Raw genomic sequence first — 19446 nt, forward strand, 5'->3', positions numbered from 1 at the left:
CATCTTAATAATATTTTATTGACTTACACCTTTTCTCCTTTTGTCTGCTTCCTCTCACTTATGCTCCCTGAGATCTAAATTTAAAAAAAAAAAACTTTGTCTTAAGTATTATGATAAAATATTGTTTTTAAAAAGCCAAATATAAAATCCCTTTATAACTGAACAATGCTAAAATATCAGTGTTTTATAAACAAAGATTATAAGGGAATAAATAAAAATGAAATAATGATATTTGAGCAATGAGCATACAGGCTTTTTAATCTTTTCATTATCTGTAATTGTGTTTATTACTTTTACCAAAAAAAAAAAAAAGCAAGCATTTTTTTAAAGATTTCTTTTTGCGATTTCCAGGTGTAATTTTCCCCCTTTGGAAAGGTACTTGATACATAGTAGTTGCTCAACGTAAATTTGATGAATAACTATGCAAAATGGCAACTACAACTGCTGGCAGATCTTCTTTAGAGAAGCCAAATGCTAACACTGGCTATGGTGAAGTAAGGGTAAAATAAGTGAGTATTTACTCATCCACCTGCCCAGGGGCTTCTAATTAACTATCCCTGAGACTGTTATTAGTACGTTGCCCATATAATTTATTGTCTACTGGGACACTTTTATTTTGTGGTACGCGGGCCTCTCACTGCTGTGGCCTCTCCCGTTGTGGAGTACAGGCTCCGGACGCGCAGGCTCAGCGGCCATGGCTCACGGGCCCAGCCGCTCCGCGGCATGTGGGCTCCTCCCGGACCAGGGCACGAACCCGTGTCCCCTGCATCGGCAGACGGACTCTCAACCACTGCGCCACCAGGGAAGCCCTGGGACACTTTTGAGAGTCAAAGGGGAGCTATTTATGAATATGCCAGGTTCCTAGATATGACACCTAAAGCACAAGCAACCAAAGAAATAAATAGATTGGACTTCATCAAAATTTTAAACTTTTGTTATTCAAAGGACATTATCAAGAAAATAAAAAGACGGCTCATAAAATGGGAGGAAATATTTGCAATCATTTACTGATAAGGGTCAAGTATCTAGAACATATAAAGAACTTTTATAATTAACAATGAAAAGACAAATAACCCAATTAAAAAATGGGCAAATAATTTGAATGGACATCTCTCCAGAGAAGATACACAAAAGGAGAATGAGCACATGAAAATATGTTCAACATTGGTCATTAGGGAAATGCAAATCAAAACTATGACATACCATTTCACAGGCACTAGGATGGCTAAAATTTTTTAAAATGGAAAATAACAGGTGTTGGTGATAAAGTGGAAGAATTGGAACCCCCATACACTACCAGTAGGAACGTAAAATGATACAGCTGCTTTGGAAAACAGTTTGGCAGTTTTTCAAAAAGTTAAACATAGAGTCACCATATGATCCAGCAATTCACTCTTGGTATATATGCAAGACAATTGAAAACATACATCCACACAAAAAAATTGTACTCGAATGTTTACAGAAGCATTATTCATAATTCATAAAAGCCAAAAAAGGAAAAAATGCAAATGTCTACCGATTAGATAAATGTGTAAACAAATGTGGTATATCTATGCAATGGAATATTATTTAGTCATAAAAAGGAATGAAGTTTTGATACATGCTACAAAGGACATGGGATGAACCTTGAAAACATTATGCTGAATGAAAGAAGGTGTACGCAAAAGGCCAAATATTGCAAGATTCCATTTACATGTACTGTCCAGAATAGGCAAATCCACAGAGATCAAAGTCACTTAGTGGTTTATAGAATCTGGGGGTAAAGTGGAAATGCGGAGTGACTTTAATGAGTATAAAACTTCTTTTTAGAGTGAGGAAAATGTTCTGGAATAGATAATGGTGATGTACAACCTTACTGCAATATTGTACAATACAACAATATTGCACCACCATGTGAATATACTAAAAACCATTCAATTAGACACTTTAAAGTGGTAAATTTTATGGCATGTGAATTATATATCAATAAATAAACAAACAAGTAAGAAAGCTGGACCAATGTGGGGAAGTGGAACTGAATTACGGTCATTGTAGATCAGGCAATCGATGTATTTCCAGTCCTGAAAGATAAATAGGTGGAGAAAGTCGGGGTGGGAGAAGGTGCCTAGATGCTTTTCCTCAGAACAAAATGTTTAAACCTGAAATCTAAAACTTAAAGCAGAGCCTGCACTAATATTAGATATTACTTCCATATAATCTCCATTTCTCTTCATCTCTCCTAAACAATATGAAGCCAAAATTTAGTGTTTTCATTTCCTTTATGTCACCATCTTTTACTTTATCTCTTCTAAACAATATATAGGCATACTTAGTGTTTTGGTTGTATTAACATGCCTTCTCTCTCTCTCTCAACTTCTTTTGCTTCATCTCCGACAAACAAGAGTCAGCCAAAAATTAACATTATAATTCCATTCACATTTCTTCTCTCACCTCCCTGCAATCTTCAGTATTTCTGTGTCCTGTCTCCCTCATATAAGTCTCTAGTCACTTTTTCTTTCCTCTGCTCTCTCTTTCCTACACAACTCAGCTTGCTCTTTCTCCCACTTATCTCACTTTATCTTCTAAAATACCATCCTGAAAAATAAATAAATAAAATACCATCCTGTTGCTAATAAACTTTCCTATATTGTTAACCTTTCCCTAACAATCTTTTGATCTTTTTGCTATGATGGAAACCCGACTTCCTCCTGACCATGAAGGTCCCTTTAAGGGAAGATTATTCCTATTTCGAGACCAGGAAATGGAGCTGACATTTCTCTGGCTCTCTCGTGGTTTTCAGAATATAGTTCTTTGTTCCTCTTCTGACATCCCCCTGATACATCACTCTTTCCCCATCCACATCTCTGCCTTTTGCTGACCTTCATATCACACTTCCACAGTGATTAAAAAATTTGGGCTCAGGGTCATGGGTATTTCCTGCTGTTCTGAGTCATACCATTCTGGGTTACCTTTCTTGTCCAAATGGGGTACTAGCTTTTAAATTCCTTGACATCCTCCACTGCAGCTACACGTTCCCATGGCCTCATTCTAGATTTTGTTGTCACTCATAATAGCTCTACCTCAGAGATCTCATACTATGACCAGTCTCTAATCTTTCCACATCCCCTATTCCCTCTTAGAAATTCTCCTTCTAACTTCTGAAAAGCACTAGTCTTCTCGACCTCTTCCCTCATCTGGTCTGTAAACTCCTAGTTGATTTTACTCTTTTTTTCCCTTTCCTTATCCAGTTTGGTTTATGAGGTCAGTTGTTTCAACCATTTTCTTACTAACATTCCCAATTCCTTCCACTCCATGACCTTAACACACTGCATCTCCTCTGCTAATCCCTGAATGTGAATCAACCCAACCCATTTGCTTTTTCCAATCTGCTCTTGGAATGCCAAGAAAATTGTGTAACTGTGTTTTCTAATTTGTTGCATTATTTATGATTTCTAGCCTCAGCTAGTTGGCTCACTTACCCATTTCCTAAAGTGGCTACGTCAAACATTCACTACTGTCCTCCAGTCACTACGCCAAGCCATCTTCCTCTCTCCCAGATGATAGCATCTTATGTTTTACAGCTAAAGTAGAGGTCATGATGTCTGAATTCCACTAGAGCTCTCCTTCTCATCCTATACTCAGCAGTCTTTTCCTCTTATCTCAGAGATACCCAAAGTTTTCCAGTTTTCCAAAAGCACTCCTCCGTCTACGCTTTCTGTATATTTTGTTCCATAATTTTACTACATAAACCTCTCTTCTTTCTTCAATTTCTCTCTCTACTTCCTCTTCCTCTAAAAACATGCTCAGATTTTTTGCATCTTAAAAAAAAAACCTTAATACTGCCTTCCCACAAAACTACAACTCTTCAATTTCCTTCATACCCAACTTCCTGAGTCATCTGCATTTACTATATTTTCTTAGTCCCATTCAATCCTCAAGACATTTGGCTTACAAAATTCCAAGGAACCTGTTCATAGTGACCTCCTAATTGTCAATCCAAATGGCTTATAAAAAGTTTTATCCTATTTGACTTCTCTACTTGATTGGCTATTGTTCACCACGACCTAAATAGAAATTCTTCCTTCTCTTGGATTTCATGTCAGCATTCTCTTAGACTTTTTCTGCTTCTTCTCGTCCCACTCTTTGTTAGCTAGCCTCTTGATGGCATCTCTTAATCTGCCTATTTCTTAAATAACTAGCTTCTTACTGTTTCTCTCTTGACATCTTTTCTACACACTCTCTTAGACAACGGCATCCACTTTGGTGACTTTTTAAAAAGCGTATAGTTCAATAGTTTAAGTATACTCACATTGTTGTAACTCTACATACACTGTTGTATCTCTAGAAGTTTTTCATTTTGCACAACTGAAACTCTATGCCATTAAACAACAACTCTCCTTATGCAACAACAATTTACCCTGCCCCCAGCCCCTGGCACCCACAATCCTACTTTCTGTTTCTATGACTCTGACTACTTTAGATACCTCATATAAGTAGAATCATACAGAAGTTTTCTTTTCGTGGCTGGCTTGTTTCACTTACCATAATGTCCTCAAGGTTTATCCATTTTGCAGCATGTAATAGAATTTCCTTTCTTTTTTTAAATAAATTTCTTTTATTTATTTATATTTTTGGCTGCGTTGGCTCTTCGTTGCTGCAAGCGGGCTCTCTCTAGTTGTGGTGAGCGGGGGCTACTCTTCGCTGTGGTGCATGGGCTTCTCATTGCAGTGACTTCTCTTGCTGCAGAGCACGGGCTCAAGGCACGTGGGCTTCAGTAGTTGTGGCACGCAGACTCAGTAGTTGTGGCTCATGGGCTCTAGAGTGCAGGCTCAGTAGTTGTGGCACACGGGCTTGGTTGCTCCATGGTATGTGGGATCTTCCCGGACCAGGGCTCGAACCTGTGTCCCCTGCATCGGCAGGTGGATTCCTAACCACTGTGCCACCAGGGAAGTCCAAGAATTTCCTTTCTTTTTAAGGCTGAATAATATTTCACTGTGTGTGTATACCACATTTTGTTTATTCATTCATTCTTCAATGGATGTTTAGGCTGCTTCCACCTCTGGTACTGCGAATAATGCTGCTATGAACAAGGGTGTGCAAATCTCTCTTGGAGACCCTGATTTCAGTTCTTTTGGATATATACCTAGAAGCGGGATGGCTACATCATATGGTAGTAGTATTTTTAATTTTTGAGGAACCACAACTATTAACCTTGGTGACTTTAACTACCATGTATGTGTAGCTAACTTCCAAATCTACATTGGATGACCCAATCTCTCTGTCTCCTGAAATATATAAAGATATGAACCTACAAAGGAGGGAAATATGTTTATCTTTTTATCCACTATGTATCCCAGTACTGGGTATACAATTGCTTCTAAACAGATTCTTATTTAAAAGACTATGCCTTTTGGGGGCTTCCCTGGTGGCGCAGTGGTTAAGAATCCACCTGCCAATGCAGGGGACACGGGTTCGAGCCCTGGTCCGAGAAGATCCCACATACCACGGAGCAACTAAGCCCGTGCACCACAACTACTGAGTCTGAGCTCTAGAGCCCCCGTGCCACAACTAATGAAGCCCACGCGCCTAGAGTCCGTGCTCCGCAACAAGAGAAGCCACCAGAATGAGAAGACCGCACACCACAATGAAGAGTAACCCCCGCTCACCACAACTAGAGAAAGCCCGTGTGCAGCAATGAAGACCCAAAAGCAGCCAAAAATAAATAAAATTAATTAATTAATTAAAAAAAAAGACTATGCCTTTTGAATTCTGAGTGTGTCTAACAAAGAAATTCTAGGAGGGCTAAAGTCCAATATTTTTTCTACTGACTTGTGTAATTCAGGATGAATTACTATTGTAAGCTTAATGGTAGGCACCTTGCAATGTACTTATTGCTTCTTATAATGCTTACTACTGCTTTGCACATACTAGGTCATAAGTACCTGGTTAATTAAATAATCTCAAATATAAATCGAACTGAGAGTACCAGTGGCCCACTATTGAAATGCTTGCATAATTTCTTTTCCCTATTTCTAAATGAAAATATCAAGGAAAAAGAGAGGAGAGAATACAGGAATTAATATGTCATTACTCTACTCCTACACATATTTTAGGATAAACACAAATATGTGAGCTATGTACTATATAAACTTTATTCTGATCTTACGACCTCAGTAAATAAGAATCTATCAACAAAATGTTTGGAAAAGTTTAGCACATAGCAAATCTACAACACCACCAAAAAGGAAAAGATTAAAAAAAAATCACTTTGGAGCATATGGACACTCATCATTATCACTTATGAGATAACAGCAAGAACACTGAGTAACATTTAAAATAATATTCTGAAATCATCTTGAAATTAAAATTAGGCCCAGATTTATAATGGAAAAAAAAAAACACAAAAAACACTACCCAACACCAAGGTGACTGAGGGCACAAAATTTAATCATTGCTTAAGACAATCAGACACTTTTCTCTTTCACTGGTAAATATAGCTTTAAAACTTGCAGTAACTTCTGCCAACTCAGAACCCTGAGAAAATAAGTCACTTTTTTTTTTAAGTCACTTTTTTTATAGGGAGGAGAAGAAGAAGAAAAGGATATTACCAACAATGTAAAAGGAATGCAGAGTGGTAACCGCTATGAACACTGGAATCACCACGGAAACACAGAACTATGAAATGGCAAAGGGCTGAGTGAAATGCCTGAAGCCCATTCTATGGTCCAGCTTTTAAAAACCAAATGAAAACTCATAAGATGTAAGAAGAATTTAGTTATTTTGATGAGTAACACACTTTTTTTTTTCAGTTCATCTGATTAAAGTTTAACCAACTACTGATTTACAGAATTCAGTTTTCAGAGTTCCACAAAATGGTAGAGCTGAGAGGAATTTCAGAATTTGTCAAGTGCAATCTCCTCCCTTATGATGAGTCGTGATGGGATTGAGTTACCCTAGGCTAGTGTAACACACACAGTCCATGGGAAAGCCAAGACTTCAACAGAAGCCTCTTGACTCTTACTTCAGAGATATCACCACAAAGATTATACAATTAGTTCTCAGATGCTAGTCTGTATAAGAGCCACAGGTGGGGAAAAGTGGCTTAAAATGCAGTTTCCAGGCCTTTTCTCAGAAATTCTGATTCAGTAAGTCCAAGGTGAGACATAGGAATTTGCATTTTTGACAAGTTTTCCTAGTAATTCTGATTAGGGAGATTCTCAGACCATACTTTGGTAAACTACTAGAAAGTTCAGCAAATCATGGGTCATTTAGAAATAGGCTCTTTTCTAGTCCCAGGTGCAGACTTCCAGGGATAGTTAACTAACCTAACTGAAAAGGTGGAAAAGTTATTTCTCCCATGGGTCACCATTTGGGACCTTTAAAGACAAAGGCACACGGAGTAGAGAGGCTTTCCTATAATGTAAGTATAGTAAATCTGGGCATATCAGTGAAATGCAGCAGGCTCACACACAACCTTGGCCTCGGACTTCCCTGGTGGCACAGTGGCTAAGAATCCACCTGCCAATGCAGGGGACAAGGGTTCAAGCCCTGGTCCGGGAAGATCCCACATGCTGCGGAGCAACTAAGCCCATGCGCCACAACTACTGAGCCTGTGCTCCACAACAAGGGAAGCCACCACAATGAGAAGCCTGCGCACCACAACGAAGAGTAGGCCCTGCTCACCACAACCAGAGAAAGCCTGAGCGGAGGAACAAAGACCCAACGCAGCCAAAAATAAATTAATTAATTAAAAAAACCCAAAAAACAAAAAACCTGGGCTTCTGAGAGGAGAAGCTAACCAGCAGAGGCAAAAGGGGAGAAAAGAAGAGGAATAAATTAAAAACCCTTAGCAAACAAAATAACCTCTTCTTGGAATGGACAGATGGATAGATAGGTAGTAAAGCAAATATAGCAAGATGCCTATTGTAGAATCTAGGTGGTGGATATGTGGGTGTTAACTATGCAATAATTTCAACTTCTCTATGTTTGGACCCACTTCCCCAATTCTTGAAACCTTAACTCCAAGACACTGGTGTTTCCACTTCTCCCACTTTTTCCACCTACCTGTCTGACATTTCTTTCCTTTGTCAATTTTCCTCTTCCTTCTGTTACTATAAATTTGGTTGGACCTCAAATCCTTTGTTGTTCTCTATATCATCTCTCGCAGATCTCATCTTCAAAATTATACTGAAATGCCAGCGCTTCCCCAACTAGATGAAATCTCTTCCGTCTCCAAATTTCCATAGTACTGTTTTTACCTCTCTTTTGGCACCTCTAGTTTCTCTGTGTTCCAGTTAACTATCTTAACACACCAGTTATTTTGTAATCTCCTGAGGAAACTGCCTTTTCATTTTTAGTGTGCCTCTTATACTTACCTGAGTAGGCTCTCAGTAATATTGGAATGATTAAATCTCATCTATTTCTAGGGTTTCAACTATCACTGTTATAAACAAGACTCTCACATCTATACCCTCTCTGACCTGAGTAACAAATCTGGTAGACGTTTCTACTTTAGGTGCCTCAAACTCAATGTATTAAAATCTGAATTCATCTTCCTCAGTAACCCATACATGAAATCTTAAGAGTGATTTTTGATTCCTCCCTTTAGCTCCATGACAGCTAATCAGCTGTCCTGAAGTGTATTGTTCTTCAAAACACCTTTCAATATCTCCAATTACGTTTATTTCCATCTTCACAGCCACTACTATAAGTGAGACCAAATCCCTTTATGTCTGCACTACTCAAAAAAATAAAAACACAAATCTGTCTTCCTGTCACAAAATTTCCTTCTCTCTGTATCCTTATGTACCACTGTCAGGTCTCTCCTCTTAAAAAGTCTTCATTATGTCATTATTCTCTCTAAAAGCCTTCAATGGCACCTTATTGTCTATCAGTCCAGAAAGTTTGAAGTGCCCTCCCCCACACCTCGTGCCTATAAACATGCTACCCATTCTACAAGGGATGGCTCAAGTTGCCATGCCTGTTTTAACACAGGGATTCACCACTCTAGCCAGAAGTATCTTCTCCCTCTGCTGCTATTCTATAGCTCAGAGATAGCATTGTCCAGATATCACTGATCACACAGTACCTAGTTCATTTCTGTGTCTATCATGTCCCCTACTAGATGGTAAATTCCTTGGGGTTAAGTGTCACATCTTGAACAATTTGTATTTCACACAGCTCCCAGCTCCACTGCTGACCTGCAGATTCTGAGGATTATAACTTTCAAGTGGAGAGCAACTATCCATGACGCAGTATTAAGAAAATGTTAGAACATTTTCAACACCTGGCTTAAAAAAGGCAAGTATGCATATGATGAAAAGAAATCAAAGCCATGAAGACTACCTGAATGTAATCAGGATATAAAATAATTCAGGCACTGAGAAAATGAAACTGTGATGATCATATCTACTCATTAAAGAAACTTACCTTGGGGCTGCAAAGTAAATTAAAAGAATGCCTGGAGTAGAAAATGTGTCTTAGTTTATTTATGTTAGTATAAAGCTAAGTAAATAATATCTCAAAGCTGGAGTCAAGGATGGCATTTTTGCTAGTCTAGTCCCACGTGCCTTAAAAAGACTCCATATCTCCCCCTCAAAAAAAAAATGTCCACAATTACTTTCCCAACCCCAACTGTTTATAATAGTATTAGCTAATGGTTCCCAGATACAGTTTATATACGGTGTGGTGCATTCTCTACATAAATTTTTCTTTTCACATTCAGAAATAAAGCTGATATAATAGGTGAAATTTTATTAAGCTTCTTAAGAGAAAAATGCTAGCTAACACAGTGCAAAAAATTCATTCGTATGGAAAAGTCCAGTAAAAAGAAGTAGGATAAAATTTATCATGAAGTTGGCTATTTGTGATGCATTCCACAGAACTGCTTTATTTTGTAATTAAATATAGAAGGGTCTTAAAGCTTGTATCAAAATTAATATTTATGAATAAAATACTTTTATATTTGATTCACAAAAAGTTTATTTTAAAAAGGACTCAAATACAGGTTTTCTTAAATGAAATTTTTTTTTTTTTCCTTCTGTGTTTTAAGAATGGCTTGCTTCTTGTAATCTTTCTTAGGTACATAAATACAGTTATACTATATTAGAAAGATAATATAGAGTAAGCCTTAAGAAAATGTAAAGTGATCACCCTTGTTGAAATAAACAAAATCCAACTGAGTAAATTGAAGATATAATTGACTCTATTAGGAAATTCACGAATCAGGCAACATCCCATCTAGCAAATTTCCAGGTGCTGTGAGGGGTTGTACAAAATGGAAGGATTTTATAGGAATAAGGGTGGGGCAAAGTAGCTATTAGCAAAAGAAAAGAAAGGACTATTTTTAGGCCAGAACATCTTTGTAGGGGGAAAGGGTGAAGGGAAAGGCAAGGGTTTTATTATATAGATGGCTTCTTCTTCTGGAGGCTGGAGAGGGCCCACGTGGCAGATTACCGAATTGGTGCTGACCAAAAAATTCCAGACTGGTTAAGACTACATTTCTGAGGGAACCCTCCTACACTGTTGGTAGGAATGTAAGTTGGTACAGCCACTATGGAAAACAGTATGGAGGTTACTCAGAAAACTAAAAATAGAATTACCATATGATTCAGCAATTCCACTCCTGGGCATATATCCAGACAAAACTCTAATCCAAAAAGATACATGCACCCCTATGTTCATAGCAGCACTATTCACAATCGCCAAGACATGGAAAAAACCTAAATGTCCATTGACAGATGAATGGATAAAGAAGATGTGGTACATTTATACAATGGAATACTACTCAGCCATAATGAAGAATGAAATAATACCATTTATAGCAACATGGATGCAACTAGAGATTATTATACTAAGTGAAGTAAGTCAGAAAGAGAAAGACAAATACCATATGATATCACTTATATGTGGAATCTAAAATATGACACAAATGAACCTATCTATGAAACAAGAACAGACTCATGGACATAGAGAACAGTCTTGTAGTTGCCAAGGGGGAGGGGGTTGGGGGAGGGATGGAGTAGGAGGTCGGGATTAGCACATGTAAGCTATTATATACAGAATGGATAAACAACAAGGTCCTACTGTATAGCACAGAGAATTATACTCAATATCCTATGATAAACCATAATGGAAAAAAATATATATAATTGAATCACTTTGCTGTACAGCAGAAATTAACTGCTACAATTATGCTACAATTTCACAACATTGTAAGTCAACTATACTTCAGTAAAAAAAAAAACAACAACACTACATTTCTGGTGAAGGTTAAAACTGCAATTAGGTTAGATCTTAAATCTAGGTTTGGTATCATGGGCTTTAGCACAAGTGACACCATTTTGGGCCTGTGGCTTTTCTCTTTAACACACTGATGTAATAAACTAACAAAGTAGAATGAGCAATGCCCACATTTATGTTGAATCTCAAAAACCTGTTTTAGTTTGTCTTTTAACTTTTCTGGTGTTATCTATTGTATTAAAGAAAGGGGTAGTGGTATTAAACTTGCTTCCTGCACATTCCAACCTCTTTATTTCTTAATGACAAAGAAATCTATGTGTGAAATACTGGTAAAACCGAACCAAAATCAAGAGTATTCTAGCCACTGATGAATCTCCATGTTAATTCAGGTAACATTTACTATGAATTATTGAGCATGGACAACACGGTGCTATGGAAGTACTATGGAGATTTAAAGAAAAATATTATACTATGTGTGCTCACTGTCATATTGTCTCTGCCCAATATTGTTTATATTCTTGCAGTTAGGACATATAAGCATAAAAAAAAAAGGTGAAGTACTCAATCTCATAAGACACATTCCAAGTGTCAAGAGTGGGACAACCATAATGCCCAGGCGGGTAGAGGCAGGAGAAATTACTGTGGGGTCAGAAGAGATTGACTTGAGCTAGATATTGAATGATGGATTTAGAGGAGAGCAGAAGACAACTCTGCTTGTCTTCTGAAGAAGAGTGAGCGTGATCTAGGAAGGGTATAAAAAGAGCTATCCTGGAGAATTTATACTGTGGAGTAGAGGGAGAAAAGGTTAGAAAGTCAAGCTGGAGCCAGATTATGAAACTGTAATATCAGCTTTAAAAGTCTGGGCTTCATTCGAATAACAGTGGTTCTGAGATTCCAGTATATACAAGAATCACCTGGGGGAGATAGGTGACTAGATAGATTTTAACTCCTGAGATTCTAATTCAATAGATTTGGGATGGTCCCAGAAAATTGCATTTCGTAAAAAGTTAGTCTCCCCAGGTGATTCCTGTACAGGTGGTCCAGTGGTATACTTTGAGACACTCTACCTGAAGACAAAAGATTAAGAATCTTTTCCTAATTGTAGTAACTCTTGCAAATTTTATGCCAATTTTCCATAAGTTTGAAAACACCTAACTGCTAGGCCCAGAGGTCTCTCCTCAGTCTTTGTGTTGTCCCATTTTTCTTCAGTATTTGGCACTGACTGTTTAAACCTTGAAAACTATCTTGTTAACAATACATTTTCTGGTTCTCTCTGCCTCTTTGATCTCTATACTATCCTGTGGCCTCTCATATGTTGCCTTTTCTTTATGTTTTCTCAGGATTCTGACTTTGGTCCTCTACATTTCTCCCTTCATTTCATTCACTCCTAACGAGTAAGGAGAACCTTCATGCCAACCTCAGAAGTTTAGACTTTGTCCTGTAGATAAAAAATAGTTATAAAAGTTTCTAAACAGTGGAATATCATACAGAAAGGAATTTTCTAGAAACATTACCTTGGAGATGGTCTGCAAAAAAGGATTAGATGTAGGAGAAATAGGAGGAAGGGAGAATAATTAGATTATCAAAATAAACAGACATTTAAAGTCATCATCAAAGTGTGGCTTCAGAATGAAAATGTTAGTTTTCTAATAGTTCTTCCCTTTCAGAAAGTAGTCTTACTTCAATAAATTAATAGATAAAGCACTTTTGGAAATACTAGTTTCACTATCATGTGAGTTTTTAAGAAATAACTATAATGTAACAAATCAGGTCCTCTGCAATGTTAATCATAGATAATAAAAGTTTGACATGTCATCATTCTAACACCAATGTGAGTTATCCTCCAAAACAAGTGGCATAGGATTCTATAGTATTTGATCCTTATATCTGATAAGCTTAGGTCTTTCATTATGGAGTCAATAAATCATTAATACAGATATTATTCATAAATGTCAATGCCTTCTTTTGACTTGAATGAAGAAATGTAAAAGTGTTTGATTTACCTAGTATGAGTATATTCAAGATAAATTCATACTCATTGGTAGTCCATGTCTTATACACAGTATTTTATATAATTGAATCCATGAAGTTTGCCAAATGGACAGATAAAATAGTATTTAGGAATGATATTCTAAGTGCAGTAATTCAGACAGAGAAAGACAAATATATCACTTATGTTATCTAAAAAAATGATACAAATGAACTTATTTACAAAACAGAAACAGACTCACATAGAAAACAAATTTATGGTTACCAAAGGGGAAAGGGGAGGGAGGGATAAATTAGGAATTTGAGATTAATAGATACACACTACTATATATAAAATACACAAACAACAAGGTCCTACTGTATAGCACAGGAAACTATACTCAATATTTTGTAATAACCTATAAAGGGAAAAGAATCTGAAAAAGTATATATATATACTGAATCACTTTGCTGTACACGTGAAACTAACACAACATTGTAAATCAACTATACTTCCATTAAAAGAAAGAAATGATACTCTAATTTAAACATTCTAGAACCTTTGAAAAACAAAGGCAGAAGGCACCCAAATTAGGTGTAACCCTACTGCCGCCTAATTTAGTACATAAAACAATTTATTGGCTGTTTTTTCTCAAGTGATCCACACTGGGAGATGCTAAGCCTTTATGAAGATCAATTTTAACTCTCACTACAAGAAAAGTCAGGGGGATAGAAATTATTGCTCCCTAATGTGTGATCTTGGGAAAATTATTTAAGCATTTTCTTACTTTCCACAGCATTATTGTCATTATATACTGTGAAGATAAAATTAGGTATCTGTTGAATGTTCTTTGAGCATCTTGGGCCAGGAGAGCTACAGAAAGCCAAGGTGTAGTTATTTTCCTATCTACTATTTCTCTTGCCTTTTTCCTCTTGTTCTAGCCTCCTTGGAAATGAAACAAACTTGGCTGTCATCTTCTGTTAATAACTCTTCATGTAGTTGAAATTTCTATTCTCCACAAGTACCACAAGCAAATTTCTTCTTAAGGAGAATTGCCTGAACTATAAAATAGCAATCTAAGGCTGTGAGTCAGCATTTCACCCACACACATCAAAATGATTTAAAATAGGTAACACATAATCTTTTTGAAAGACATATAAACCTCCTTGGAGAAGCTCTGAGAAAATTGGAGTTTGAAAGTTTATGAATAGTTTATTACATTTCAATAAGTGTATTGCGAATCAATAAAGCAAAAGTTAAGGACAAATGAGCTCACTACCAAATCAGTTATTGATCCTTAAGTTCCAAAATAGAATAGTACAGGAAGGATACAGAGAAAATAGGACTTTTTGTGATAACAGAAACTTTAAGTATCTTAGGAACATAAACCTAAAGAAATTATAAGACACAAAGAATTTTCAACAGCTACTTAAGATGTTTCTTCAAGTCATTGTTTTCATCTTTTTGATAACTAGAAACACTATTTCATTTTCACTCTTTAAAATATTAAATCAAGTCAAATGAGTTTGTAAAAAATGAACATTACCTTTTATTGATTCATTTATTCTTTCAATTTCTTGTATATCTTCCTCTCTTGGCTTTGAAAAGTCTACCTTATTAGATGTTTATCTTATGTGACTGTCTTAGCTTGGGCTGTTAGAACAAAATACCATAGACTTATGGTGGCTTAAACAACAGAAATTTATTTTCTTACACTCTGGAGGCTAGAAGTTCAAGATCAGGGTGCCAGCATGGTTTCTGGTAAGGGTTCTCTTCCTGGTTTGTAAATGGCTCCCTTCTCACTGCATTCTCACATGGTGGGCAGAGAAAGGGTGAGCAAGCTCTCTGGTGTTTCTTCTTATGAGGACACTAATCCCAACATAAGGGCCCCACTCTCATGCTCTATCAACCCTGATTACCTTCCAAAGGCCCCATGTGCAAATACCATCACATTGGAGGACTTCAACATATGAATTTTGGGGTGGGGGGAGGACACAAAAATACACTAATAGAAAAAATGATACTGGCTCCAAATCATTAAGTCGATAAAATGGAAATGAACAAGTCAACTTGTTTTCAAATCATTCCAGTAGAAAGCCTCCCTTTTTATTCCTTTTATTCCTTTTATAGCAATCTAAACCAACAAGAAAGGAACTTCCTAAAAAAAATTTATGAACATTAATTTAATGAAACAGTAACCTTTAAAAACCAAAGACAGAAAATGCAACACACATTGTTTTGGTAAAAAACTGAGAAACAGAATATTAAGCCATTAGTATATTAAATAAAAACAACTTTTAGTCCCCCATACCTTATTGCTATATCAACTAAAGATTCTTAAAATAATTTAAAGCACTTGGATGTCCTTGGAAAATAATATTAAAATGTACAATAACATTTCTGTATTATATTTTCATAGATATTATTAGAAGGAATAGTAAATTGCATATTCTTTCATTCAAAATATGGAAATCTGAAATACTAAAACAAAATTGACAAAATTATAATCGTAACACAAATAGTGATTTTTACTACATATTACATACATTTGAGGGTATAAGAAACATATTTTTCTTGATTGCACAAAATGCTTAAATACAGCTCTCTAAAAACATTTCCATGTTCTTATCAATGACCATAAAGCGAATACAAGGCATTTTTCAAAATTTTGAGTGTGAGTTTAGGGGAAAGCAGGATGGAAGGTGACTGAGATCCAGAGTTTAGGTGACGTGGCGAGGTCGTCCAAGTAGCAGGCTGCAGAGGTATGGATGGGACCCAGGATTTTCTTGTCTAAAAATGCTGCAGATTAGTGTACTCAAGCAGAAGGGGAAGAGAATCTAATTACAACTGTAGAAACTTTTAATTTTTCAAAACTCAATTAGGTGTGTGTATGGGCCATTGGTATCGAGCTTTAACACCTGCCTGTTGCCGTAAGTGCCATGTTCCACCACAACCCCAGCTTCAGCACACTTGCTGTTAGCAGCTAATTCTTTTTTACAGAGAGTCACAAATTGGGAATAAAGTTCTAATCCCTCTTCTTTTCCAGAGTTAGAGTGATACTGCATGCTTCTTCCTTTTACTCTCCCCCCAAGGGTGGCTTGAGGGATGATAAGAATGTTGCCAGGTAGATCCAATACAGAGACACGCTTGCCATTTTCTGTTTCACTTAATTTCACATTTAACAGTGTATTAACTGGGTAGGGAAGAAAGGAGAACATTTTGAGGTAGAAAACAAACATGAAGAAAACCAACGATCTTCTAGTCAGCAAACCTCATGTTTAAAATCCAGTTTGTCAGCTCATGCTTTTAACCCAAAGTTTCTATTTAGATTTTAAAAGCTGCTTCAGTAAGCTAAATGATCTAAGCATGAAAAACAAGGAAAATTTCATGCAGAAAATGGCATGATGTTTTAAATCTGACTTGGCAGTTAGGATCTCCTAACAATAAGATAATCCAGAAAGGACTAAAGAATTAACTGTATACTGGAACTTCAAGATATTGTTGCCCTGGGGGATACATGAAAAGATTTTTCCTTTTTGTTCCTTTTTATATTTCAAAACAAATCGCACTGGAAAAAAAAAAACATGACAGATCCTCCACACACTTATTCTACTTTATAACAAAGAACATTAAATAAAAACCTTAGTGCATTTATTATTTTAAACTTAGTTGCCTAGAATTCTAAGCTGAGACAAAGGTTCCAGGTTCAATCCTGTTATAAACTAGTTGATTTTGCAGTTTTATAACCTCGAAGACATTATTAACAAAGACTAATTATTTTACAAACATCACCAGTGTGAGAAGGATAAAGGTGAAAGCAAGAATCATCAGAAATTCACTGTCAACTGGGAAAGTAAATCCAAAGGTATAGAGTTACTGGCATTATCTTCATATACATACAGGAAAATATTGTATTATTATTTTTATGGCACTTATGCAAGTATACTCATAGCTAATAAGAAGTGTCAAAATAACCATAAATATCCATGTGTAGCTAAAAAATCTAAACTTAGAAAATCTTTACATTTCAACATTAGCCATTTTCAAAACAATAAGCAAAAGAAATGCCTAATATAAACACCCTTAGGGTCTTCCTACCTCTATAAAGGGTATAAATAACTTCTGCTTGTAAAGAATAGTCCTGAGAGGACACAAACAGTAAAAGAACTATTGAAACCTCACACTCCTGTGTGAATAATCAGGCTTGAAAAGGTATGCTTTCTGGTGGGGCAGTCAATGGTTTCAACTATTAGAGAGCCTGTAGTAAATATTAGCAAGGATTCAGTACAGTGGCCCCACTCTACAAATCAAGGAATTAACCTCGTGAAAACCTGCTAAGGTGAACACCCAAATGAATTCTTAAGCTCTGCATTACGCACTATCAGTTTTCATTTAACTAATGCCTATTTTAAAATACCTCTAGGGACTTCCCTGGTGGTGCAGCGCTTAAGAATCCGCCTGCCAATGCAAGGGACATGGGTTCGATCCCTGGTCTGGGAAGATGCCACAGAGCAACTAAGCCTGAGCGCCACAACTACTGAGCCTCTGCTCTAGAGCCCGCGAATCACAACTACTGAGCCCATGTGTTGCAACTACTGAAGCCCACACGCCTAGAACATCTGCAACAAGAGAAGCCACTGCAGCGGGAAGCCTGCGCACCGCAACGAAGAGTAGCCTCCGCTCGCCACAATTAGAGAAAGCCTGTGTGTAGCAATGAAGACCCAACACAACCAAAAATAAATAAATAACTCTAATTTTCTCTATTACAAATAGGACTTTGCTATATAGCCTGCAGTCCTATTGATTGCTTCTAAGAAAACTATAATTCTCTGGAGCATTTCATTCCACGTAAATCACTATCCAGCTATCCAGGCCTCAGGCTAGTGACAGACTAAGGAGGCAGTTTTTAAATAACAGGCCAGAGAGGTAAGTATAATTTATTATACTTCCACACACTTCCCTCTACTGGATCTAACTGAGAATTCAATTAATGCTGTTGGTATACAAATATCAGTATGTAGAAGTAAATATAATACAAATACAAATGTCAGTAAGTAGAATTAAAATGAGACAATGAATTAATGGCATCTTGGAAACTCAAAGATTCTAAGACAGGTTGTCGATCAAATATCTCTAATGATGTATATGGGAAGTTAAGTTTTGACAGGGCCCTGGATCTCTGTCCAATTATACTGAAGATGAATTGAGGAAGATTCTGCACCTCTATACATTAGCCATGCTATTTCAGACTTTATGGATATCACTGGCTGTTATGTTCCCAAGGGCTACATGATTTGATTGGAAAGATCTGAATCCATGTAATAAGTATGAGGTTGGGTTTAAGAGAATCCCATCACACTGGCTTACTTTGCCTCCTGGAACAGAGGGAAGTACAAGCTACTACTATCAATAATAGATGGACTTATTTTGCTTACAACTCACACCAGTAGAATGTGATTCTTAGAGTCACAGCTCTTTACTGAGAATCATGATATATAAAAGCTTTGTGTTAGACTATCCACTAGAAGAGTTAAAGCGGACTTCCTCAGTGTTTTTATTTGGCCACAATTTAGCCAAAAATGCTCTTCCTGTTTTTGAAGATTTCTACTATATAGCTTTCATGGTCAAGAAAGCTTTAATTCAAGGCAGAAACAGACAGAATGTCCAATATCCAAGCATTAAGTCCTGGCAATAACCCTCTGTAACAGGAGACCTCATTTCATTTTCTCTTTAAACCCTTTAAAGCTCCCTATTATCCTTCAGGTTCAGATTTCATTTTTTTTTTACATCTTTATTGGAGTATAATTGCTTTACAATCATGTGTTAGTTTCTGCTTTATAACAAAGTGAATCAGTTATACATATACATATGTTCCCATATCTCTTCCCTCTTGTGTCTCCCTCCCTCCCACCCTCCCTATCGCACCCCTCTAGGTGGTCACAAAGCACCAAGCTGATCTCCTTGTGCTATGCGGCTGCTTCCCACTAGCTATCTATTTTACGTTTGGTAGTGTATATATGTCCATGCCACTCTCTCGCTTTGTCCCAGCTTACCCTTCCCCCTCCCCATTTCCTCAAGTCCATTCTCTAGTAGGTCAAATTATTACAGTTACTTGCTTTCCATCCTCACCTACTGCAGTCCCTTCTCAAGTCTAGTTTTCATCCTCTGACAAAGTTGTTAAACATGTTTGATGTCTCAGCATAAAATCCCCTCTAGAAGCTTTAGCCCTTTGTCCAAGCTGTTCCTCACTGGGCTAT

At 36.8% G+C, this 19446-nt stretch overlaps 1 protein-coding gene across 4 annotated transcripts in view; it reads right to left on the minus strand.

Moving 5' to 3' along the window:
- Window positions 1–19446, minus strand: part of DTD2 (D-aminoacyl-tRNA deacylase 2) — a 31453-nt gene that overhangs the window by 7198 nt on the left and 4809 nt on the right. For 2 of the 4 annotated variants that reach the window (XM_004282135.3, XM_049706803.1), the window contains one exon: window positions 15030–16382. The exons of the other annotated variants lie outside the window; for them this stretch is intronic. In XM_004282135.3, the coding sequence (XP_004282183.1) occupies window positions 16057–16382 (326 nt within the window). In that variant the 3' untranslated portion in view covers window positions 15030–16056. Of the gene's footprint in view, window positions 1–15029; window positions 16383–19446 lie in introns of those variants that run through there. 4 annotated transcript variants of the gene reach the window in all.

The sequence above is a fragment of the Orcinus orca genome, chromosome 2 (assembly GCF_937001465.1).
Source record: "Orcinus orca chromosome 2, mOrcOrc1.1, whole genome shotgun sequence".
Classification (NCBI taxonomy): domain Eukaryota; kingdom Metazoa; phylum Chordata; class Mammalia; order Artiodactyla; family Delphinidae; genus Orcinus; species Orcinus orca.